Source organism: Delphinus delphis, chromosome 6 (assembly GCF_949987515.2).
Source record: "Delphinus delphis chromosome 6, mDelDel1.2, whole genome shotgun sequence".
Taxonomy (NCBI): Eukaryota; Metazoa; Chordata; class Mammalia; order Artiodactyla; family Delphinidae; genus Delphinus; species Delphinus delphis.
In genome coordinates, this window is record NC_082688.1 from 96,036,898 (window position 1) to 96,064,388 (window position 27,491).

Consider the following 27,491-nt stretch of genomic DNA (forward strand, 5'->3'; position numbering starts at 1 on the left):
GAAAACACTGAACAAACTAGGAATGAAAGGAACTTCCTCACATGGAAAGGGCATCTGCAAAAACCCTACAGCTATTATCACACTTAATGGTGAAATAATGGAAGTCTTCCCCTAAGATCAGTAATGAGATGAGGATGTCCACTCTTACCACTATTGTTCAAGACTGTAGTGAAGATTTGAAGGAGGGCTGTTAGGCAAGGAAAAGAGTAAAAAGTATCCAGATAAAACAGGAAGAAGTACAATTATCTCTGTTGGTCAAGGACATGATCTAGTAGGGAATCCATGAAAAAAGCTATTAGAGTTAATAAACAGTTTTGGAAAAGATACAAGACCAACACAAAAATTTACTATACTTCTATATACTAGCAATGAACAATACAAGAATAAAATGAAGAATGAAATAATAGAATAAATATTCTATTTACAATAGTATCAAAAATAATTAAATGTTTTGGAATAACTGTAACAAAAGAAGTGCAAGACATGTACACCGAAAACAACAAAACATTGTTGGAAGGAATTATGTAAGACTTACATAAATGGAAAGGTATCTGTGTTCATGGATTGAAAGACTCAACATTGCTAAGATGGCAGTGATCCCCAAGTTTGTCTACAGATTCAACACAATTTCTATCAACATCCAAATGGCCTTTTTTTTGCAAAAATTGACAAGTTGAACCCCAAATTCATATGGAAATGCAAGACAATCTTGAAAAGAAGAATAAAGTTTGAGGTCTCACCCTTCATGATTTCAAAAATTAGTACAAAGTTACAGTAGTAAAGACTGTGTGGTATTGGCAAAAGATAGACATATTGGTCAGTGGGCTAGATTGAGAGTCAAGAAGTAAAACTATATATTCATGGTCAGTTGACTTTTAACATTGGCGCCAGGACCATTCAATGGAGAAAACATAATCTCTTCAACAAATGGTGCTGGCCCAATTGGATATCCACAAGTTTAAAAAATCAGGTTGGACCCCTGCCTAACACCATATACCTTGGATTAGGCAACGGTTTTTTTAGAGACGTTTTCTTAAAAGCCTTGGGTTAGATCATGGATTCTCAAAAGCACAAGCAGCAAAGAAAAATAAATTGGATCTCATCAAAATTAAAAACTTTTGTAATTCAAAGGACACTCTCAAGAAAGTGAAAAGACAACCCACAAAATTGAGAAAAAATATTTGCCAGTCCTGTATCTGTTAAACAGAATACATAAAGAATTCTTATAACTAAACAGTAAAAAGATATAACCCAATTTAAAAATGGCCAAAGGATCTGACTAGACATTTCTTCAAAGAAGATATACAAATACGAACATGAAAAGATGTTCACAATCATTTGTCACCAGGGAAATGCAAATCAAAACCACAAGATACCATATCACAACCAATAGGATGGCTATGATCAAAAAGACAGACAGTAACAAGTGTCATAGAGGACATGGAGAAACTGGAACTCTTGTCCATTGCTGGTGAGAATGTAAAATTGTGCAGCTGCTGTGAAAAAACAGTTTGGCAGTTCCTTAAAATGTTAAACATAGTTACCGGGTGACCCAGAAATTCCACTCCTAGGTATATACCCAAGAGAATTGAAAATATATATCCATACACAAAAGGTGTACACAAATTTTCAGAGCAGTATTATTAATAATAACCAAAAATTGGGTACAACCCCAGTGTCTATCAACTAAGGATTAGGTAAACAAAAGTGATGTACAATGGAATATTAGCCATAAAAAGTAATGAAGTACTCATACACGGGACCACGTGGATGAACCTTGAAAACATTATGCTAAATGAAAGAAGATAAACACAAAAGACCACACAATGTATGATTTCTTTTATATGAAATGTCCAGAATAGGCAAATTCATAGAAACAGAAAGTAGTTTAGGTTTTCCAGGGGCTGGGAGGGAGGTTAGAGTGGGAAGTGACCACTAATGTGTACAGGGTTTCTTTTGGGATGATAGATCCTGCAATTACTGGGAAAGGTATTACAACCCTGTAAAAATCCCACTGAATTGTACACTTTAAAAGGGTGAATTTTATGGCATCTGAAATGAATCTCAAAAATAAGGAAGAAAATCCATTAGAGATTTATTTCTTTTGCTAATGCCTTTTCTGCACATGTACCTGGGAGAGTTAGAACACTGAGTCATAATTGGACATTTATTCTCTTGTGTGAATGAGTTTATTCAAGAACAGGGTTTGATGGGAAATAGAGGGGGAGAACTGGAAAGGCCCAGGATTAAGGACCTCTGAGATGGAGTGAGGGCACATCAAGAGAAGGCTGGACAAGCCTAGTCACAATTTTAAAAAGAGCTGATGAGCTAAAAGCAGCACACATGTAGATTCTGACATTATTTCCTTGTCATGTGAAAGGGTGGCAGAGACTATTGAAATGTCATTATAGGAAGAGTTGATATAATTTACTAAAGAATATTCTTCCAGTAAATGCCTGCTAGGAGTGCTTGTTAAAGTGCTTAGGGTCCCAAATCACCCCTGATTTCTTCCCAGGTATTGGTTGCAAGTGCCAGGGATAGTTTGGTGTGGTGGGGTGGGGTGCCGGGGAGAGGGAATAATTCACTTCTTTCTGACTCTGAAAATCAGGTCCCTCCAACCCTGAGCTGTTCGAAAGACAAGACTGAAAAAGTCTGTCTAGCATGATTTTCTAATTATGTCATTTATTTAGCTAGCATAAAGGAAGTTCACTCTGGTTTCATCAACTCCAAAATAAATAGCAGGTTGATACTTATATTCAGTCTAGCCAATTTCATTCACTAAAATGTTTTTAACATTCATCCATGTTGTTGCATGTGATAGTAGTTCACTTGCTCTCTTTGCTGGGTAGTCTTTTATTGCATGGCTATACCACAGTTTGTTTATTCTTATGTTGATGGGCAGCTGGATTGCTTCCAGTTTGGGACTGTTAATCTCCTGTATTAGCTTTATAGTTGTACCTCTTTGTATTTTTTTATGTTACTCTTAAGATTAATTATTCATCCTTGATTTATTATATACTACTGTGTACACTTCCCAAACTACGTAAAAACCTTATTTGTTTTCCATTTTACTTCCTCTTCCACCCCTTTTGCCATTGTTGTCATGTATTTTACTTTTACGTATTATTTTTTTCCACAAGACATTATTATTGCTGTTGTTTTAAACAGTCGATATTCACTTCAATTATCTACATATTTACCCTTTCTGATGCTCTTCATTGCTTCCTGCAATTCCATGGACTATTCACTCTGTTTCTCTGATTCTTGTTTGTAGATGAGAGCCTCAGGGAATCTTGGAAATACTCCTTTTGCTATTCCACTGTTTACTGCCAGTGCCTTTCAGAAACACTGCTCATTGTGGGTAGCAGAAAGCTCTCCACACACATTTTAATTCTTTGTTCCTTCCTTTTCCTTGTGAACCTTTTGTTAACATGCTTGTTCCTCACAAAACAAGAAATCATCTCGTGTGTTGGAATGCATGGCCTTGGCAATATATTTTAAAGGCAACACTACCCAATACCTGAGACAGTTGAGAATATTTATGTCCTAGATTGTTGGAAATGTGATCGTGCTCTCAAGATTTCGTACCATAGACATTTTTTAAGAGAAAAAATGTATTAAATCTGTTTTTATCCAAAGTGATTTAAGGGGTTCTACTCAAAATTACAGTAGAAGTGAACTTTATCCTCAGCCCTAAGCTCATTTTTTCCTAAACATGACTTTTCTTCACATCCACGCTCAAACCACTTTCCCCTCCCCTTCTTTCCTAGCATGAAACTGCACCTGATTTCCCCTTACTTTCTGTTGATGCCTTGTTCTCAAACTAGAGGTTTATCAGACATTTTCATCCTGATGTGTAAATTTCTAATAATGCACTAAGTATTCTCCTAAGGTTCCCCCATCTTTTTTTTTCTCTTTACACTTTAAAGGGAAGAAAATTTTTGAGCCAAAAGGAAGGAACTTAATGATGGAATTTCAGGAGTCAGCTAACAGGGAAGATAGATTTGCACTCATTGTCTTTCTAAGCACAGTTCTATTTTTTTTTAACATCTTTATTGGGGTATAATTGCTTTATAGTGGTGTGTTAGTTTCTGCTTTATAACAAAGCGAATCAGTTATACATATACATATGTTCCCATATCTCTCCCCTCTTGCGTCTCCCTCCCTCCCACCCTCCCTATCCCACCCCTCCAGGCGGTCACAAAGCACCGAGCTGACATCCCTGTGCTATGCGGCTGCTTCCCACTAGCTATCTACCTTACGTTTGGTAGTGTATATATGTCCATGCCTCTCTCTCGCTTTGTCACAGCTCACCCTTCCCCCTCCCCATATCCTCAAGTCTGTTCTCCAGTAGGTCTGTGTCTTTATGCACATATGGTCACCTTATCTTTGATAATGGATGCAGGAATGTACAGTGGAGAAAGGACAGCCTCTTTAATAAGTGGTGCTGGGAAACCTGGACAGGTACATGTAAAAGTATGAGATTAGATCACTCCCTAACACCATACACAAAAATAAGCTCAAAATGGATTAAAGACCTAAATGTAAGGCCAGAAACTATCAAACTCTTAGAGGAAAACATGGGCAGAACACTCTATGACATAAATCACAGCAAGATCCTTTTTGACCCACCTCCTTGAGATATGGAAATAAAAACAAAAATAAACAAATGGGACCTAATGAAACTTCAAAGCTTTTGCACAGCAAAGGAAACCATAAACAAGACCAAGAGACAACCCTCAGAATGGGAGAAAATATTTGCAAATGAAGCAACTGACAAAGGATTAGTTTCCAAAATTTACAAGCAGCTCATGCAGCTCAATAACAAAAAAGTACAGTTGTTTTAATTCGGATGCTGACTTTGTGTGGACCTGTTTCTGGGAAACGCCACTTGGACCATAAGACTTGCCTCTACTCCCGGTTCAACTTGCTTGTGCCCCTGAACCTAGGAACTATAGGGCCAGCCCAGCAGGCAAGAGGAGGCAGGAAAGTGTGAATGAGAGAGCTGGGGTAGGAGTTTGCCCTCTGGACTGGAGGAGGAGTACACAGCAGAGTCTTAGGGTGGTATGTGAAGACCGTGGATCCTGGGGAAAGTTTGTCTTGCAGGGAACTCAAGACTTCCAAAGGGAAGGTCAACATTGCTCCACATTACGGTCCCCATCCTCTCTGCTCCTCCTGGAGCTGAGAAAGGGATGGATTATCGGGCCACATCCTTCCTACCGTGGTGAGGGTGAGGGTGAGAGACCTCTTCCTATGCATTATAAGAAGTCAGATAGTCTGAATGCAGGTCTGCTGCTGACTATAGGGCAGAGAAGCTGCACTGTCCACAGTGTCAGGACCTGTGTATCGTATAACATCCTTAACCATGGAGTCCCAATAAGCAGTCCCAATAAATAAATAAGTAAATAATGATGCCACCACTAAGGGAATCTAAAAGCAAGAGTAGGGGTAGAGAAAGAAGAAAAAACAACAAATAAAATTTCCTGCATCAAAATAGAGCTATTGGGGCTTCCCTGGTGGCGCAGTGGTTGAGAGTCCGCCTGCCGATGCAGGCGACATGGGTTCGTGCCCTGGTCTGGGAAGATCCCACATGCCGCGGAGCGGCTGGGCCCGTGAGCCATGGCCGCTGAGCCCGCGCGTCTGGAGCCTGTGCTCCGCAATGGGAGAGGCCACAACAGTGAGAGGCCCGCGTACCGCAAAAAAAAAAAAAAAAAAAAAAAAAAAAATAGAGCTATTGAAGAAGATGGAAGACAACTAGGATGAAACTTGGCACTCAAAGAGATTTTAATAAAGTCACACACACAGACACAAGCACCAACTCTAGTAATTAAAATAAATATGATTTTTCAAAATTTCACTGGGTGATCTAAAGGAGAGAATCATCACTGGTTATCCTTAAATAGTGGCATGGAGTATCATGTAGATGAAATGTCTCAAGCCACAGAGCAAAAAGATTAAGATGTAGAAATTAGGAGGGAAAAATAAAACATTTGGAAGTTAGATCTAGAAAACCTAATATGAATAAATAGAGATCCAGAAAGAGAATTAGAAGCAAAGATAATACTTATGTATTAAAAAAATTTCTCTGAGCTAAAGGAAAACCTGAGTTGCAGATTGAAAGGACTCACTGATTCTGATGAGAAAAGACACACATCTGGGGAAATTCTGGGAAAATCCGTGAATTACAAAACCATAGAGAAAAATCTTCCAGACTTTCTAGACAGAAGTTACTACAATGGAAAATAATGATATTGACATCAGCATCCAACTTCTCATTTGCAGCAATAGAATAAAAATGAGAGAATGATATACTGCTAAGAAGAATGGTTGCAACTCATACGTCTAATATATAATTTATCTGACCAGTTAAAAAAAGATATTTTGGATGACAAGGAAAGATTGAGATTAAATACTAATCAAGTTTCCCATCTTAAGAAAATACTAGAGAATTACTCCAATCAAAAAATGAATCAAAACCATGACCTCAGGATGGAAAATTGACAGGAAACTGAGCACCAAACCTTTCAATGTATATTTATACCCACATGTACATGCATAACACAGTTACAGCTACATGATTAATGATAGGCTCTCCAGGTACATATAAATCCACCCATTCACACTCACAAATCCACATATATGTATAAATATTAAGTACAGTCTTGAAATACAGGAAAATATAATGCAATATGATATGCTACTGATGTTTCTTTCCTTAGTAACAACACTATCTAAAGACATGAAGTTAGGTTATCTTTAAAAAATAAATTCCACAAAATTGGCCTAATTCATTATGATAAATGTCTGCCTGAGATTCCTTCTGTTACCCTTGCCTAGTAGTGCTCAGGTCAGACTTTGACCAGGAACAGGAAACCTAGTATTTGTCCAACAACTAAAACTTTTATTTTACCTATAATTTTTTTTTTTCAGATGTTAGCCTTGCAAAAGTCCTGTGTTACTATTGCAGTGTCTCCCATTTTATTTCTTCTTGACATTCTCTCAAGTATACATAAGCAAGGGTGCCTTTCTTTAAGAAATAGATAATATCTGAATGCAAAATTTAAAAAGTAAAGTCATCTTTAAACTACGCTTTTAATTGATAATCCTTTAGTTGGGTTGTGCCTAGCTCATTTTACTTCAGTGTACTTAAGGAGCTACCTGAAATTCCACATGCATAAAGATCTTTGATGTCTCGTATAATCAACTTGGCCAAGGTAGCTATATGTGTCAGACAGATGTCTATTATGATTATAGCAATGCAAATGCATGCCCCCAATTTTAGTTGTTTTTAGAGGTCTTTTCCATAGCAAACATTTACTTTTGCAGCTTTAAAATCATGAACAGAATTTTGTAAGCCCAAGTAACTCCCAATACATTTGCTGAAAATCTCAAAGTTAGGCCATTTTTCTTGAAGGTACAGCTCTTTTCCAAGCCAGAAGAAATAAGGATACAGAATATTTGGTTTCCAGGAATTATAGACTGAAATAGTGAGATGAAGTTTAATAGGAAAAATGGTGAGACCTGTAATAAGATTCAGGAAAGCCACCCCATGAGTTTGTATGGGAGGCAACACTTGACCTCTCCTCTCTTAGGGTCTATGGCTGGACCTGAGAATTAAATTGACATAAGACAGATTAACAGGGGAAAAGCATACAGATTTTTAAATGTACATGGGAGTCCCTACAGGAAAATGAAGACCCAAAAAGCAGATAGGTCCAAGTGTTTACATATGAGGTTGAACAGAGTGGTGATTGTGAAAAAGCAACTAAAATGTACGAGGAGATGAAAGGAAGACAGGGGTTATTTTAACAAGGTTTGTATGTACAGATTTCTCTGGGCTGGTCTCCTCATCTCTGGTCATAAAAATGTATTTTTCCTCCTGGTACAAAAAGGGCAGCTTTCCCATAAGAGTTTTATCTCCTGCTTTCAGGAACAGAAAGCGGATGTCAGTGTCCTTGTACCTGCTGTTTTTCAAGAAAATAATCCTTATGCCAAAATGGCATATTTGGGGGTGGCATATTCTGCTATCCTTGAAATAGAAGCTTCAGGGTATGTTGTTTAACTTTAGCGACAATGAGGATGTGTTTAGTTACCACGACATTCAGTAAAACTCAGTGGCATAAGATGGCAGCCAACTATGGACGTACATTTTTATCCGGAGCCAATGCAAGTAATCTTTTATCACAAGGTCAGTCCTCTGAATTTCTCAGGTCACACCTTGAGAGGGACACATTTTTAAAAATTTCAATACCCAAACTGTCCACAGAAGGGTGGTAATGGGACTAAATTTATTCTTCGATTATAAAATATATATTGCATGCATCCTATGTAACAGACATTAAGCTAAGTGCAGGGGGAGGCAAGAATAAAACACACTGCCCACGACGGGCTTTCCATATGTTGCATGAGAGAGGGATGATCCAAGGAGAGTGACCTTCTGTAACTGATGCACCAGGCGAGGCTAGCTGGAAGTGTGGTTACACACCCCTGGCTTCAGAGTTCAAATGCCACTATTCACGAGTCTATAAATCGCTTAGCACAATGCCCAGCCTATGGGAATCATTTGGTAAATTCTTGGTAGCTGTTGATGATTGTTTGAAAAAGAAGAGGCAACGCGCCTTTCTACACAAGGTGAAGTGAGAGGGAGTTTGACAGCAGATGCCAAAGTTGCCTCATACTTATGTGGTTTCCTCTGTGGGGGGACATGGACGCTTCCCAGACTGATACATTTAAACTTGAAGTCTACAGCTAAGGGCCTTTGGTCAGATTTCGTGCCCACTGAGCAAGCGCACTGCGAGATGTAATCATAACTGAAGTGAACGAATTGATGTTCTCTCCTGTGTCCGTCGCTGCTCTTCTTCGGTCTTAATAACCAACTTCTGTCAGTTGGGGATGAGGGCGGGGATCAGGAGGGGGTTGATGGGGGCAAAAGCCTTGATTTTTGGACCCGGGACAGAGACCACCTTTGTGAAGAGGGGAAAGGAAGTGTGGTGCGGAGTTCCCAGGGCAGCACTTGCAGTTACGGAGAGGCCCTCTATGTGGGGCTCAGAACAGTCAGCCAGAATAAGGTGTTAATTGTGAGGAAACTGCAAGAAGGGATTCCCAGAACGCTGCTGTCCCCCAACCCAGGAGACCTAAATTACTGGCCACAAATGCTGTTAAAAATATTTTGAAAAATGCATTGGCGGAGGATTTCATTCGTCAGTGCCCCGTGACTGCATCCAAAGAAGCTTCACTTGACTCACACGGGGAGTGAGCAAGCAGGGCATCAACCAAGGCGGCAGGTACCGACTCTGGCTCTTTCCTAAACACGAAGGGCTCGGAGGGAAGTTCAGTTCATCACTGCTGCGCAGACTCAGGCTATTCCTGCGTCCCCGCCAGTCGCTCCTGAGCCCTAACGGTGTGTCCCACTTCTTTGCCCGCAGGACCTCCCGCCGCGGACCGCGACACGCAGCGGGCTGGCGCGCTAGGCTTCACCGGCTGCCTCTCGGCAGTGCGCTTCGGTCCCGCCGCCCCGCTGAAGGCGGCGCTGCGCCCGGGCGGGCCCGCCCGGGTCACTGTCCGCGGACACGTGGCCGCCGCGTCCCGCTGCGCGGAGGGGGCGGGGCCCGGAGCTCCAGCGCCGGAGGCGACCCGACCGCTCTCAGGCGGCGCAGGTGCGTGGCCCTTTGACCGCGGTCACTCTGCGCCCGCGGTCTTCCACCCAGTCTTCATCCCAGAGGTTTCCAAAAGTCCTCTTTTCGTACACCTTCCCCATTCCCTGGTCTTTCCATTCTCGGTTCTTCGTTTCAAGTTCATTTCTGTCTCTGCGTTGTCTGCTCTTCTTTCAAATGTTGTGGATTTCTCAAAAGTTCTCCTTTCCACTCTCCTCTGTCATTCTTTTTCTACTGTAGGTCGTTCTGGATCAACAGATGAGGGAGAGCCCTTAGTTAATGCGAACAGAAGTGACTCCGCGGTCATCGGAGGTAACGAGGCCGCGAATGACCTCGTCCTTGGCGTTGTTGTCACTGTTAGCAAAGTCCAAAACATATCCGTGAGAATCCGTGCTGATTGTGAGATCACTGGCAGTGGCAGGCCACATACAATTGCTCATGTTCTTGACGTGATTGTACCGAATTCAGCCCCTTTGGAGATACTTAGGAGAAGGAATCGATGGCTCCACTGAAACACTTTTTTAAAGGATGGTTGCCAAACTACAGAATAATAAGAGGATTTTCATTTGAATATAGCCATTAGTATCTCTCAGGATATATACATATTTAAGATGCATTTACTTTTACTTCTTTGATTTAAAATAGCCATGGACCTCTCAGTCCCTTAGCACAAAACATTTAAAAATAAGATTAAAAATAAAACATACTGGGAGAAGCACCTAAACTATGCAAATTGTCATTTTCCTGAACATAAAGATATAAAACTGTGTCTGACATCAAGCTTATCTTAGGATGGAGAAATAGATAGATAGATAGATAGATAGATAGATAGATAGATAGAAATTGATATCCATCAAATAAATCCATTCATCTATATGCATATATATATATATTTGAAGAAGTAAAAGTAATGGCATCTTAAATATCTTCTAATATATCCTTTGAAGCAAAATTTATCCAGGTCTGACTCAAAAAATTAATATTCAATTCTCCCTCCTTATCATTCAAGAAACGTTTTAATTTGTTTAATTAGATTATTGGAATGTGAGTAATTTGCAAACTCTGCTTGGTGAGTAGAAGTAAACTGCTCTCCATTCCTTGCTACCTCAAAGTGAGGTAATTACTGCTAGAGCTGGGTGATAGGACTGGGCGCCCACTGTTCAGGCCGGCTACACACCTGCTCAGATTGGATCTGTTCATTTCGTCTGTATCCATCCAGACACCAGTTTTCTCCAGACGATTAGGAAAGTATTCAGACATTTTAAAGTGCTGACCCTATCTATGTAAGAATTTTAACATTTCCATTTCTGTCTCAACTCCTTTTATTTTTGTAATGAGTGAGGAATATGACCTCCATTTTATGACTCCAAGAACAAATAAAAACCATAAATGTTATTTAGAATGCATATCTAAAAGGAATAACTTTTGTTTTAAAATTTAAATTAAACCTTAATCCTAAATCATTCTAATTTATTTTTAATGAGAAGACTTCACTATAATGCCAAAGCTAAGTGAAAATAAATCAACTTAAATGTGATTAACATTTACAAAGTAGGAATCCAAGTTCAAAATTTCACAAATTATCATAGTTTGTTCCCTTTTATTAGCAAGACCAGAGATAATAGTCAAATTGATGATAGAACAAATATGTGGTCCTTAGAGTTTTATTGCTCTTGCTGAATATCATTCCCCTGAGAAATCCTACTTGGTTCCTGATACATGGGATGGAGAATGAGAGCACAGAAGGTCGTAGGGACAGAATGGTTCAGTTTACTAGGCCCTACAATTCACTTGAACCTGCCTTCCATCTGTGTGGTGGCCGGTTGCTGGGTGCTTTGTCAGTCACTGAGTATACAGACTTCCAGTGTATTTGGAACTTCCAAAAAGAATTATCAGACTTTTTTCTAATTGATCACAGACTGCACCCACATGTGAAATATTTGATCTGTTTAAAGGATTATCCCAATAGGTGGATTTCTCCATGTTCTGCATTTTGCATCATTATTTTCTCCTCTTGTAAACAAAGGGAGTGTTATAGGAGAGGAGAATCAACCTAAGCAATATTCAAACTTGGTAAGCCAGAGATCACAGAGGGTTTCTTGCCAAGGGATCCATATTGTAGATGGGCAGGTGGATGCATAGAGAAAGAGACAGATGTGTAGATAGACAGAGACACAGGCAGACATGAGCGTTTGTCAAAAACACCCTTACACTGGAGTTGCTGATAGGAAGATTATGGAAGGCATCAGATGCATTATTCAAATTTTCTTAATCTCATCAGATAGGGGGTAGAGATAGAAGTTTTTCTAGGATCCCACCAAACCTCATGAAACAAAAACAAGCTAGAGTTAGACATGATCAATCACATACAGAAAACCCTGGATGTGTAGGTGGGTCAGTGTAATAGTGAGAGTCATCATATAATCAAGAGGCTTGATCAATGTTATTGAGAGTTACTGGTCCCTGACACTAAAACTGGATATGATATAGCTCTTAAAGCAAGGTCCTGTAGCTAGACATAAAAATAACTAAAGTAACTGTGTTGTTTGTTCCCAAGTGAGATGCAAAATATATTGAAAGTAATGAATATTCTACTTATGAATACTTAAGAATATTCACAAAATAATAAATATGCTACCTCGTCTCAGGTAAGAAGGGGTCTGGGTTCCTGATAGCATGTGCCCAGGAATCTCTGTGACCAGTTATACCCAACCAAGCTTTGAGTTTGTTGGGCTCCATTACACTTGCTTATGTCTGTCCCAGCGTATAATGAAGAACCCTCATTTTGCAATACAAATTTTGATTTATACAACTAAGCAGTAACATATGTTTGCTTACATTTGTTAAATGGAGATATTAATTCATGCTTAATGCCTGTGTCAGTCATCTTAAAACTATATTAACTAGTGAATGCTTCTTTTTATCTATTTGTTTCAGAATGGATTCCTTCTTCACTAATGTGATATAACTTGAGTAAACATTCCTATGGCTTAGCTTGACAGTCTCAACCCTGATGGTGCATTAAAATAATCTGAAGAGCTTTTAAAATAATGCTGATACCTAGGCCTCCCACCAAAAGATTCTGAGTTATTGTCTGCTATGCAGCCAAGGTTGAGAACTGCTGGCAAACCTAATGTCTTCAATACATTTCCAACAAGAGAAATGTTTTCCTTTTAATTACAGATAACTGAATGTTATTAATATGTCTACAATTTTTTATAAAATGGTATATTAGTTATCTGTTGCTGCATGACAGATTACCACCTATGTAGCAGCTTAACACAATCCACATGTATTATCCTTCAGTTTCTCTGAGTCAGGAGTTTGGGCACATCTCAGCTAGGTCCTCTGCTTAGGGTCTCACAATGCTGAAATCAAGGTGCCTCATCAGGGGTCTTGGGCTGGGGTCTCATCTGAAGGTTCCACTGGGGAAGGAGCCACTTCCTCAGTTGCATGGTTGTTGGCTACATTCAGTGTCTTGCACAGGTAAGACTGAGAGCTTCTGAATTTTTGCTGGCTCCTGGACAGAGTCTTTCCTTAGCACTTGGAAGCCATCTGCAGTTCCTTGTCATGTGGGGTTTCCCAGCATGGCTCTTGCCACCTCATAGCCAGCAGGAAGAAAGAGACTCTAGCAAGACAGATGCTACAAGCTTATATAACATAATCATGTAATCATTTACAAATAATCAGGTACAGCCCATCACCTTTGTCATATTGTTTCGGTTAGAAGCAGGTCACGGGGGATCACACAAGGGTGTGGACCCCCCAGAGGCAGCAATCACTTAAGACTCTGTTGGTCTCATAGAGATAGATGGGATACACACCACATTACTGTAGTTCAACAGTATATCAGCATTAAAATTTAATTGAATTTTCATTAAAATACACATAAGCATTTAATCACTCTGTGGTGGGGCTACACACTCTACACTTTTAAAATAATGAAAACCTGCTTGCTCAATTAGCATGAAGTGTAGGCATAACCTAAGAGACCTCGTTGTGTTTCTGCATTTAGAGTGAAAACATTCACTGAAATCCAATCATGATATGTCTTTAGGAAATTAAGGCATAAAACCTCTGTGTCTAAAGTTTGCATGGACTTAGAAGTACACTTAATGTTATAACACCACTTGGTTTCAAATTTTCTGATGATAAATGATGCTAGGGTAGATTCTAGTTAGGCTGACATTTACAGTTTATACTTTGACTTTGTGTTTTCCTTTCTCTGTAGGTGTGATAGCAGTTGTGATATTTATCTTGCTCTGCATCACTGCCATTGCTGTACGCATTTATCAACAGAGATGGCTATATGAAAAAAATGAGTCGAATATTCCAAAAACTGGAGACAATGCTGAGACTGCTCTGAAAAGTGAGCTCAACATGCAAAGTACAGTCAGTGAAAGCCAGAAAGAGTATTTCTTCTGATCAGCAGTGGTCGTTTACTTATTACTATGATGATGTGACTGTCTTGCTAAGCCAGAGGCTCACAGTGGATGAAGCCCCCCCTCTTGGCCTCCTGGGACAGACGGTGGGTGTGCAGCGCCATCAACTTGCTCACGCATGGTCCCTGGAGGCTCTGCTCAGTGCTACTTCTTGATCTACTTATGTAACAGTGACTTAGGTGTGCTCATTAATTACTGTCCGGCAGTTTCTGACTGTTCTGACTTGATCTCTAAAATTGAAATGTATTTTGCATAATTATTTTGGGTTTTAAGTGAGAATAAGAATTTGAGCTGTGGCCCTACTCTTAAAAATTCAACACGGAAGTTTATGAAAGTCAAAGTTGGACTCTAATGTTTTGTGTCTCGTGGAAACCTCCATTATGCTTCCTTTATCAATCACCTGCTGACATTTATAAACCGGGAAGTGCTTCTCGGATGGCCTTCAGCTGCATTCCCATATTCCTGTGAACCAGAGCCCAGTGGCCAAAACTGCATTAGAAACCTGAAAAACATTTTTTTGGCTGATTGTTTTTACTATTTGTCTCTTTTAAATCAGTTTTGATACATTTTAGTGACGAAATGAGTGTTGAATGTCAGCTATGAAATTCTGCTAGTAAGTTCAGATACAGAACAGAGAATTCATAGGTAGAAAAATGTGTAAAGGATTTCAATCTGTGATAATTTGCTTATCTTTCTTTGTAATTTGTCATTATACTCTTTGTAAATTGTAATAACGATCACCTAATGAGCTCACAAAAAAATGTATATTTTCTAACTAAACTTGTGCCCATATATAAACTCCATGTTTAACATTGGAAATGTATCCTCCATCCACATCTGAATGAAATATAATCCTAAATTTATTTCCTTTATATATGAGGTGATTAAGTCGCTTCACTTTTCTTTGTAGTCCTGTGATTTTTGTTTCTGAAGGTTATGTCAGCAACCCTTTGATTTCCTGTGATGGTCTGGTCATTTATTAGGGAAGAAGTCATATTTGAACCAAATATTATCATTTTCCTTTCTAAATTTTGAGCCGATCTAGGCAAAACATTCCCTGAGTTATCCTCTCACCTTGTTACTACTTGGAATATCAGAGGAAGGATGCTTATGTTAAGGGAAGATACAGGTTATATGATTTGAACTAAATTTGTCATTCTAGTCAAGATTCTAGAATCTTGAGATACGTTTCCAATAGAGCACCCAAAATCAACTAGTTCATTTTAAGTAGGGTATATTTGAATACTACGAGAGCAAAAAATTCATATTAACTCTGGGGATTGATCCAATAACTACTTTTCTGGCAGTGGTCATTAGATAATTGCATGGAGTCACCATTTGTGCTGAAAAGCCAGTTATAATAAAAATGCACTGCCTTCTCTATATCCCACCTGCCATGTGCCTGCCAGGTACTTACTCTGACCACAATAAGACTATCTGGATTTATATGCATTTTGCCTTGCTATTACATTTGAGTGTATGCCTACTTTTCTGTGTTCTTTTTAAAGAATGGGAAAAGAGATCCTTTATATTGTCTTTTCTCAAAAAATTTTTCTTATGGTTTTGTATTAATTTTCTACATAGTGTAACAAACTACCACAAATTTACTGACTTAACACTACACACATTTATTATCTCACAGTTTCTGTGGGTCAGGATCTGGGCATGGGTTCACTGAGACTTCTGCAAGGCTGCAATCTAGTGTCTGCCAGGGCTGTGTTTTCACTTGGAAACTCAGCTACGGAGGGATTTGCCTCCTCACTCCCATGATTACTGATAGCATTCCATTCCTTACTGCTGGAGGATTGATGGAAGCTTCCTTCTTCAAAGCTAGCAGAGGAGAGAGAGGGACTCTAGAGCAAGTCTGCTAGCAAGAGGAAGTCTTGTATAATGTAATGTGATCATGGGAATGACATCACATACCATGTGCCATATTCTGTTGGTTAAAAGCAAGTCACAGGTCTCACCCATACTCAAGGGGAGGGATTATATAAGGACCTGAACCAGCAGGCTGAGATCATGGGGACCCCTTTAAAGTCCATCTACCATAATATCGTATCTATATTCAAGTTTCTTTAAATAAAGGATGAAAAAAGTTTAGGATGTCACTATAGCAATATGTAAAGGACGTACCTTGGTAAATGAAAAACTACATATATGTAGTTGTTTTCCCAAAGGAATGTGCAGTTTGGGGAAGGATTCAACACAAAAATTACAGGCTCCATTAAATGCATAGCTGAGTGTAAACATCATTAAATCACTGCAACTTTAACAAGTGATCACCTTATGTTCCAAAAGAATGCATCACTTTGGTACCTGAAATTTTACAGATTTATAGATAGTGAAATCCACTGCACCATGCTCTCTTTTCTAAAGGGAAAACTTTAAAATATTTTTACCAAACTTCAGTGATGCATCATCCACTGTCCCTGACTGATTTGTAAATTTTTCCTGCTTATTTGTTAATAAAATAACATTTTTGAATTAAATTAGGAAAATATTTTAAGAAAAATTGAATGAAATTTGAACTATGAAATTATATTGTTTCTCCCTTAAAATATTAAAAAATGTGCAAATGTATACATTCTGTAGTGGTGTGTATATTACTTTATCTCTACTGTATATATAGGGAATGCCGTGATCTGTTAATATTATTTATGGTGGTATTTAAATTATCATACAAAAAGTGAAACACAAAGTAATGGATATTTACCGACTACTACTACAAGTTAAAATACCTATCAATATAGATATTTAAACCTTTGCCATAGAACAATAATTTAACAATCACTAAGTTATTTGTTGAATGTTTACTAATACTCATAACTAGTTAAACATGATTTTCCCCAGACAGTTGGGTTTCTAGAGCACTAATTATATATATACAGATTCCAGTTGCAAATAGCATCCTTCTATGAAATAAAAGTTCAAACATAATAATTCCTTGTTTTATTTTCAAATAAAAAAAGGAAAATAGCATATAATTAACACTGATTATTGGGACTAGAATTTAGGAATTTCTGTTTACTTCCTTATGAAGTGAACCCTTCCCCCCACTACCTCCCCAATATTATTTAGTAATGTAGAAAAACATATTGGGGAATTTATATTCTGTTTGTCTAAATAAACACTACTTCTGGAATTTTTTTCAATTTCTTTCATGTAGAACATTTGATAGATAATAGCTTTCAATGGATTTTTTAAAATAAAATATGATTCTCATGGTCCTTGCCTCGAAAGAAGACAAATATGATTGAAGCACTTTCCATCTAGTATTAAGTCTGACTATGCAGTTGGATTACCAAGCCATTCTTTAAACAAAGGAGATGAAATGGACATATGTTAAATAAAAGCATGTGTATTGTGTTACTTAATCTACTGTTTTGCAATCCATGTACAAAAATATTTGAGTCCCTCCGTACCTTCAATAGATCCCGGCTGTCACTTTCCCTTTTAAAGTGTGTCTATGGTGAGTGGCAACATAGAAGAAAGAATGAAAAAGAAAGTGATAGACATAAAATGGTCTGCACACAAAGTGGTGGAGGAAATGGATTTGGTGTTTATGTATACCCACAGCCTCACAGGTGCCCATGGGCACATTTATAGGTTGGGGGATATTAATAGATTTTGTGCACATTGAAAATAACTTACTACTTCAGCTGAATAAAAATATTTTTAATGATAGATCTATGGACTACCTAAACCTACATATGACTATTATCACTTTTTGAAAGGATGAAAGTATTCATAAACAATGGTTTAGCAAATTTAAGTTCAGAAAAAAAATCATATTTTTACCTAAAACAAAAAACAATTCATATTCTCAGAACCATATTGTCTATTGGCAGGAGCATTAAATATCCTGCCATCCAATCCTTTCCTCTCCCTTCACAGACCTTCTAAGCAAGTCTAAGTTGCTTCGTCCAGGGTAACAACCATTTATTAGTAGTTAAGTTCGGTTCCCTGAGCCGCGTTTTGCTGTACAAGTTCTCACAGGTGCAGCTCCTGCTAGCTACTGCTGAAAGTTTCATCAGAACATCAGCCACTAATATGTGCTGTAAGTTTAGTACAAGTATGGGTGGTGTTTTAGGAAGATAGGTGTGTGTGCCTAAGATGTGTGACTGAATTTATCATACGTAGATCACATTGCTGGGAAAATAAGCTGCTACTTCCTATGAAACCTCTGTTTCAGAATTACTAGTAATGCAGTACATTTGCCATCCTTTGATTATGACTGAAAAATGACGTATATTCACTTTACTGTATTATTGTTTGTGTTAAAAGTGTTACCAAATGCAAGTTTGTGTGCCCGATGCACAGTGACGCCAAACAAACTGAAGTTTTGGAGTAGATAACTGTTTATTGCAGGGTCATGCAAGGAGATGGGTGGCTGGTGCCCAAAAACCCACAACTCCCTGAAGGGTTTCAGCAAAGCATTTCTGAAGACAAGGTGAGGGAGGGGCATGGTTAGTTGTTGCAAACTTCTTGGTTTTGGAATCCTTTGTTCCTGCCGCTGTCCATGCGGGTCTGGTCATGATGTTCCTATAAACAGCTAACAAGACAAATGTTATCCTCTCTTCTGCAACTTTTTATCTCTATATAAATGGAGAAGTGTTATACTTTTAAAGGTCAAAGCCTTGAGAATACAGGCTATCCTGTATATTTCAGGCTATAGGCAACATTCTTTTACAAAATGTGCAGAGCCAACATGACCAAGCACAGGCAACAGAGCACATAGGTTAAAGTAAAAGGAACATATAATATGGAGTCTGACTTGTTCTTCTCTATTACAAAAGGATGAGATGCTGGATTCAGAGTTTATCACTGACTCTGTAACTACAAATGCTCTCAGGTCTAAACTTGCCCTTTAGATTTGAAAAATGAAATTTTATAAACTACCTAACATTTAAGAAATTTCTTAACATAGAACATCTATAACTGAATGTAGCACTTTGCATAACTAATCTTTGACTTTAATTCTTAAAAGCAACCAATGAGGTAAAATGTTTATAATTATCCCCTCTTTACAGATCAGACACCTGCAGCACAAGGGCTTTCATTGCTTAGCTGAGTGTCACACAGATAATTAATTCCTGATAGACACAGTGCAATGCAGGTCCTGACACTTCTAACAGTTGACTTGCTCCCAGTTTCTTCACACTGACGCGCACACACACACACACACACACACACGCAAGACTTTCTACCTACTGGTGCCAGATTTATTCTTTGAATGTTTCCTAGAATGTTTAATGTGTATAGGGAAATACCCGTTTTCTTTACTGCTCAAAATTTTAAGCACATATGAATCTATCAAATAGAATTTTTCTGAACATTTTATATACTTCCACAATATACAAATTAGCTTATAAATATTAGCTTTATAAATAAAATTACTTTAATTTATAAATAGAATTACTTTAAAAAATTAGCTGTATAAATAAAATCAGGCTGACTAAAACCATCATCAAATTACCTTAAACATTTTATTACTTAGAATGTTTAATATGTCAGTTTCTCCTAAATTTTTAAATTAACTTTAAAATCAGAAAAAAGAACACTCAAATTATGAATGTGATGACAAAAATTTTTGTAACACTTATGCCCAACCTATTACAAAGCCATTGACAATGTGGTTTATATTCATTTGTGTTGTTTTCAATGTTTCTACTTTGCTGAGGTTATAGCAATACTTATGCTCATACCTTCTAGGAGATTTACCAATTTGCTTCACCTAGAATAAAAATACATCTCTCAGACCAGCCAGGGTGCAAGGTTTCAGCTGCCAGCCAAGGATTTTCGGCCAGGACATGTACTGGCTGTGTCTTCCAGTGTCTTATGAATAGACTGTGAATTCATTATTTTGCCATGCTGTTTGACCTGATAGCTATTTGGTTATTTTATGTGATTTTCAGAACCTCTGTTTGGGGGTAATAAATTACTTTTGTAAAAAAACTCATCATAATTTCATTTATTCAGCCTCTCCTACTTCTATACATAAGCCTATAACAATTCCTTAAATACAGAGATAAACTAAATTAAGCAGAAAATTCACTGATTGGTAATCTAATTAGAATTATTTCTACAATAATTTTTAATAACAACTATATTTTATCTCCATCATATCAAGCTTTCATTAAAAGGATCTTTACAGTCTCAACTTGTTCGAAGATCTATAATTAGTATGATAATTGGTATTCTCTCTTGTCTCATCAAATTGAGTCAAAAGGAGTCACCTGACTCCATCATTCTTCCAGAATTCTTCCGGACTCTTTTTTTTTTTTAAAGGATCCTTGCTTTCTGTTCACAACATGATGATCCATAACATCTTGCTTTACTCTGTCCTGAGACATGAAATTAACTACCCTCAAGGAGTTATCTTTTCATTTAGTAAAGTATTAGAAACTGAAATAAAAACAATATGAGCATGTTTCTCATGCATACTGCTGAAAGGTAGGATTGCTAAGCCACTTTAGAGACAAGGGTGGAAATAATATTTTAAGGTAATCAATTCAAAGTGATATTCCCAGTTTAAGGTTCATGATGCACATAGATTTTTCTAACAAAAAGTTAATTTAACCAACCCATATGAAGGGCTTAGCACAGCCCCTCGCCCATAGTATATGCTACTATAATTTACTGCTTTGGTTGAGTCAATTGATACTTTGGAGATGTCATATATATCAAGTAAGCTGAAATGGAATTTAAAATGATTATTTGGCTATTTTTTCAATATGAGCTGTGGATTCAAATATTTTAAGCCCCATGGGGAAACTGCATCCAGTGAAAGTAACTAGTGGGACTTCCCTGGTGGCGCAGTGGTTAAGAATCCACCAGTGCAGGGGACATGGCTTCAATCCCTGGTCCGGGAAGATCCCACATGCCATGGAGCCACTAAGTCTGTGCGGCACAACTACTGAGACTGCGCTCTAGAGCCCACGAGCCACAACAACTGAGCCCACATGCCACAGCTACTAAAGCCCGCGCACCTAGAGCCCATGCTCTGCAACAAAGGGAAGCCACCACAATGAGAAGCCCATGCACTGCAACAAAGAGTAGCCCCTGCTCGCCGAAACTAGAGAAAGCCCACACACAACAATGAAGACCCAATGCAGCCAAAAATTAATTAATTAATTTTTTAAAATACACATTCATTAAAAAAAGAAAGAAACAAGTTAATTGCAATTTTATCTCCATGCTGGAAACATTTGGACCATTATACCTATGAGCATAGAGAAGTAATAGAAGTAATACAATGGACTATTGCTCAGCAATAAAAAGGAACAAAATTGGGTCATTCGTAGAGACGTGGATGGTCCTAGAGTATGTAATACAGAGTGAAGTAAGTCAGAAAGAGAAAAATAAATATATATTAATGCATGTATGTGCAATCTAGAAAAATGGTACAGATGAACCTATTTGCAGGACAGGAATAAAGACACAGATGTAGGGAATGAACCTGTGGACACGGTGAGGGGGTGGGATGAATTGGGAGATTGGGATTGGCGTATGTGCGCTGCCATGTATAAAACGGATAGCTAGTGGGAAACTGCTGTATAGAACAGGGAGCTCAGCTCAGCGCTCTGTGGTGACCTAGATGGATGAGGTAGGGGGGAGGGTGGGAAGGAGGGCCAAGAGGGAGGGGATATATGCATACATACAGCTGATTCACTTCATTGTACAACAGAAACTAACACAACATTGTATCGCAACTCTACCCCAATTTAAAAAAAAAGAGAGAGAGAGAGTAATGTGGTCCTCCACATCAGGAGAAACTCACAGTTACAGGAGCAAGGACACCTGAGGGCCAGGCCCTGATTGCCCCCCACATTTGGGGCCTGCATACCAGGATCAGATTTTTAAGCTGCATGATTACTAAAATACCAACCTTTCTCTTGTATGCAAATGCAGGCATTCAACCTAGAACTGTATATTCAGAAGATTTTGAAAAAGGAGGGCAAAGTCAAGATATTTTGGATAAACAAAAAATGAGCAAGTCTGTCCCATTAAGAGCCTCATGAATGAAATTTTAATTAATTGTACTGCTCAGTAGAAATTTCTATGAGGATAGAAAAGTAGTTACCAGCCACACTGAGCATGTGAAATACGGCTACTCTTGTAAGCAGCTCTTCACAGGAAACCGCCCTCTGCAGGAAGCCCCTTTCCTTGCCACTTTAGCAAAGCTATATTGTAACTAACTTTTAACCAGTCACCCCCATGCTCTACTTTTCTCCCGCAGGAGCACTCCTTTCAAACCTTTTAATCACACAATACCTTGCCTATCTTGTTGATTCTTTCTGTAGATCAAAAGAAGTAGGAATGAAGAATATGTAATTAACGGATGACCACATCTCTTCCCTAGCTTCCCCTTCGGTAATCTCAGAAACAAACTGTGTGACCAAACTGTGTGAACAAGGTAACATCTAGAGGAAGATAACAAGAAGTCCACGAGCCTGCATGCAGTGGGGAATGGCGAGGGCTCTGACCCTCTATCTCAGTAATTAACTGAGATTACTTCACTTCTCTCCTTTAAAACTTTCATGGCTGAGCAGATTCTTCGGAGGTGTTTTTTTTGTTTGTTTGTTTGTTTGTTTTTGCAGTACGTGGGCCTCTCACTGTTGTGGTCTCTCCCGTTTCCGAGCACAGGCTCCGGACGCGCAGGCTCAGCGGCCATGGCTCACGGGCCCAGCCGCTCCGCGGCATGTGGGATCTTTCCGGACTGGGGCACAAACCCGTGTCCCCTGCATCGGCAGGCGGACTCTCAACCACTGCGCCACCAGGGAAGCCCCTGGAGGTAGTTTTTTGGAGACAGAGTCCACCATCTCCCCAGATTGCCGGCATTCTGATTAAAGACAACTTTCCTTTCTACTGTTTATGAGTTTTTGTAAGCGGTGAGCAGCAGGACCCGATTCATTCGATAACACTTTGACTTAGGAACTAAATTTTAATTTTGTTTAATGTTAATTACTTTAAATTTAACTAACCACATGTGGCTAATGGTTACCATACTGGATGTCACCAAAAGATGTAAAACAAGCACAAAGAAAGCATTCCTAGGAACTATAGGGTCTGAGATGAAAGAAGAAATGAGGTGCACGGAGTTAAATATGTGAATAAATCAGAATAAGAACTGAATATACAAAATAATAATAACAATAATAATAATGTTCTTGTAGAACTTTTAAAAAGAATGAATACATCAATAAGATGGTGAATCTATTAATATTCAGATAAACTTAATAACATGGTAATTACATACCGTTCAACTTAATTTGTTCTAGGTTCTTACATTGTTAGAGAAGAGGGTAAGGGCACGGTTAAAAAAGAGAGACTCTGCTTTAGAAGACTAGTAAAGAGCCAAAGGAGCATGGCTGGGAGAAAATTACCTTAGTATTCTGGATTGAGCCCTTTGTATTTAGGGGCAGACAGCTGGCCACTGGCAACTCCAACTATCCAGCAACCCTTTTTTAAAGGGATTAAAGGGTTCAGGGAGCAGAGTCACATGAGGCATTTATACAAAAGCTATCCTTTGTATCTGATTCTTCCTTCCCACCTGAGCAGTGGGGTGTTACAGAGTGTTTGGAGCTGTGTGGCCCTTTCCTCTTAGATAAAGTGTCCCAGGCAGGAAGAGGGTCCTAGACATCAGCAGTCAAAAATCTTTTCACAAAAAGTCTAAGTCCTGGTGGACTCAAGTTCTTCACTTATTCAAGGAACAATTCCTCCAACGTAACACAAAATATTTCAGGATAAAAAAGCACATTTGTGATAGCAAAACCAGACAAAGATAATATAAAAGACAGGTTTAGATGATGGCTTGTTGAAGGCTATACCCAAGGAAGGAATGTTGAATCTTGTCAGTGCTTTTTCTGCAACAACTGAGATGATCATATGGTTTTGGTCCTTCATTCTGACAATGTGGTATATTATACTGATTGATTTTCATATGTTGAATCATCCTCGTATTACAGGAATAAACCTTCCTTGGTCAAGGTGTATATCCTTTGAACATACTGTTGAATTCAGGTTGCTAGTATTTTGTTGAGGGTTTTTGCATCAAAATTCATCAGGGCTATTTGTCTCTAATGTTCTTTTCTTGTAGTTTCTTTATCTGGCCTTGATATCATGGTAATACTGGCCTCATGGATTGAGCTTGGAAGTGTTCCTCCTGTTCAATTTTTTTGAAAGAGTTCCAAGAGGATTAGTGGTAATTCTTTAATTGTTTGGTGGAATTCTCCAGTGAAGCCATCTGGTCCTTAGCTTTTCTTTGTTAAGAGGTCTTTGATTACTGATTTAATCTCCTTACTAGTTATTGATCTGTGTAGAATTTCTAGTTCTTCATGATTCAGTCTTGATAAATTGTGAGTTTCTAGGAATTTTTCCATTTCTTCTTGGTTATCCAATTTGTTAGCATACAACTTTTCATAGTATTCTCTTACATTTCTTTTTATTTCTGTGGCATTTGTGTAATGTTCCCTTTTTCACTTCTGATTGTATTTATTTGAGTCTTCTCTATTTTTTTCTTACATAATGTAGCTAAAAACGTGTTGATCTTTTCGGGCTTCCCTGGTGGCACAGTGGTTGAGAGTCTGCCTGCCGATGCAGGGGACACGGGTTCGTGCCCCAGTCCGGGAAGATCCCACATGCCATGGAGCGGCTAAGCCTGTGAGCCATGGCAGCTGAGCCTGCGCGTCCGGAGCCTGTGCTCCGCAACGGGAGAGGCCACAACAGTGAGAGGCCCGCGTACCGCAAAAACAAACAAACAAACAAACAAACAAAAACCTTGTTGATCTTTTCAAAAGCTCAGTATCATTGAAAAATTTTGTCATGTGTTACAACATGGATGAATCTTGAAGACATTATGCTAAGTGATATAAACCAATCACAAAAAGATGACTGCTCTATGCTTCTGTGTATATGAAGTGTCAAAATTTTTTAAATTCATAGAAACAAATTATGATGGTGATTACCATGGGCTGGGGAAAGGGGGAAAAAGGGAGTTTTTTGATGGGTATAGAGTTTCAGTTTTATAAGATATAAAAGTTCTGGAGATCCGTTTCACAGCAAGGTGAGTATACTTAATACTACTCAATTTGAATGCTACACTTAAAAATGGTTATGATAGGAAATTTTATGTTGTGCTTTTTTTTACAACAATTAAAACACACACATCCTAATGAAAGCCTACTCCCTCTACCCAAAGGACACAGGAAGGGCAGCCTACAAGACAGAAAACTTTCAGACAAGAACTGCTCTACTCCAGACAACATCACAGAAAAATCTGTAGTCCCATCCTCAAACATGCTACCAAATATCACATGGGGATCCTAGACATCTACCCTCACAAAGCTATAATGAATTACCCCAATCCATGCTCCCCACCAGTGCAGTGTCAGAGAAGGTTCATTAAGCAGTCCCGGCATTCATCCCCACCTGTTGGTATCATGGAAAGCACATGGGAGGCTGGATTTTCACCCCTACCCAGTAGTAGTATGGTGCCCCCACAGGGGTGATGGAAAAAGAGGTCTGGTGGATAGTCAGGACTTTCCCTACCTGCCTGTGGAAACAAGACCACTCCCCACTCCCAGCAGTGCTGTTGGAGGCCATAAAGAGAGAAGTCACAAGATACTTCTACCTGTCTCAGCCAGGGAGGTATCATAGAGACCCTAGTGTGGAGTCAGAACCCCACCCCTGCCTAGGAGTAAAAAGAACCCTTCATGGGAAATCAATGGAGGCTGAGTGGAAGCACTTCTACCCCACCTGCCAGAACTAAGCTGGTATTCCCCACTTACTCTATATGACCAGTGTGAAAATAAGCTAGCTAAAATAAGAGGTTTAAAGAAGATGCACATTCTCACTATATTTATGAGGTATTATATTTATACCCCAAATATTCAGTTTCAGTAGAAAATCATCCATCATATCAAGAATGAAGGAAGATCCCAAACAGAATGAGAAAAAACAATCAATAGATCCCAAGACCAAGGTGGCAGACATGTTAGAATTATCTGACAAAGACATTAAGTCAGCTATCATAAAAAAGCTTCAATAAGCAATTATGAGCAAATAAATTTGACTATTCTATGTAGATGTGTAAATCTTTTTGAGGTTATTCTACTTGGAGTTTGTTAAGCTTCTTGGATGTGTAGATTTTGATTGTTTTAATAAAATTTGATGACTTTTTAGCCAATATTTCTTCAATACATTTTTTTCTGTACCTTTTTCTTTCTTTTCTCTTGCTGGAATTCTTATTATGCATATGTTGGTATACTTAACAGTACCCCACATCTCTCTGAGGCTCTGTTTATTTTTATTCATTTTTTCTTCTTTCAGCTCCTTAGATTGGATAATCTCACTTAACTTATCTTCAAATTTAATTATTCTTTCTTCTTCCAGTTCAAATCCATTATTAAATTTTTCTAGTGAGTTTTTAATTGCAGTGAGAACTTCTATTAGTTCTTATTTATAATTTCTATGTCCTTATTGATTTCTCAATTTGGTGAGACACTATTATCATACTTTCCTTCAATTCTTTAGATGTGGTTTGCTTGGTTTACATTCTTTGCATGTATTTATAATAGCTGATAGAATTTTTTGTCTACTAATTCCAACAACTAGGTCATATCAGGAGATTTTCTGTGGTTGATTGTTTTCCAGTTTCTTTGCATGTCTCATAATCTTTTGTTGAAAACTGAACCTTACAGATACTATATTGTAACAAGTATGGTATCAAATTCTTTACTCTTCCCTGAATTTCTTACTATTGCAAGGTTCTGTTTTTATTGTTGTTGTTTCTCTCACTGATGCTTATTTATCTAGGTACTATTCTGGACTAATACAGATTCTATATTCCCTGAAGTGTGTGGCCACTGAGTTCCCTTCTCACTTTTTTTAAACTTTTTGTTTTTATTTTTAGGCCAATATTCCTAGGGGCCACTGCTGGTTAGTATAATTTATTGGTCAGCCAAAGATCTACAAGATTTCCTCAAACTCCTCATTTGTATGTCTTCCACTCTTTGACAAGGGAATCTATGTGAGAAGGCTTGCCTTCAAACTTCAAGCAGTTTATAAAGCAGCCTTAGCTTTCACTTCCTGCTTGTGCAGGGCCTCAAGGTTGAGTGACTGGTTTCTTCTCCTTTCCCAAGTCTTTATTGGTCATGCACAAATTATTGCACCTGTACCCAGCTTTTTAGATACTCAGGAATATATGAAGATTTTAACAGTTCTTGTTATCTTCTTTTCCAGAAATTCCTTTAAAAATGCCAGCTAAGCTCTTGTTTGCCTCAACTGAAATAATAGACTTAAACAGCTACAATGTCCCCAAAAGATTGTTATGGTTTCAGAAATACACTGGGGATAGAGCATATCCTTCCTTGCTTCCCTCTCCCTTTTGATCTGA

General features: G+C 38.4%; 1 protein-coding gene across 3 annotated transcripts in view; it reads left to right on the forward strand.

Moving 5' to 3' along the window:
- LOC132426755 (contactin-associated protein-like 3) overlaps window positions 1-14,918 on the forward strand; it is a 187,730-nt gene extending 172,812 nt beyond the window's left edge. For 2 of the 3 annotated variants that reach the window (XM_060013543.1, XM_060013542.1), the window contains exons 19-21: window positions 9,426-9,647; window positions 9,894-9,965; window positions 13,885-14,918. In XM_060013543.1, coding sequence (XP_059869526.1) covers window positions 9,426-9,647; window positions 9,894-9,965; window positions 13,885-14,078 — 488 coding nt within the window. In that variant the 3' untranslated portion in view covers window positions 14,079-14,918. Of the gene's footprint in view, window positions 1-9,425; window positions 9,657-9,893; window positions 9,966-13,884 lie in introns of all 3 variants that reach the window. The other variant, XM_060013541.1, reaches the window with a different exon arrangement.
- Window positions 14,919-27,491: the final 12,573 nt, after the last annotated feature.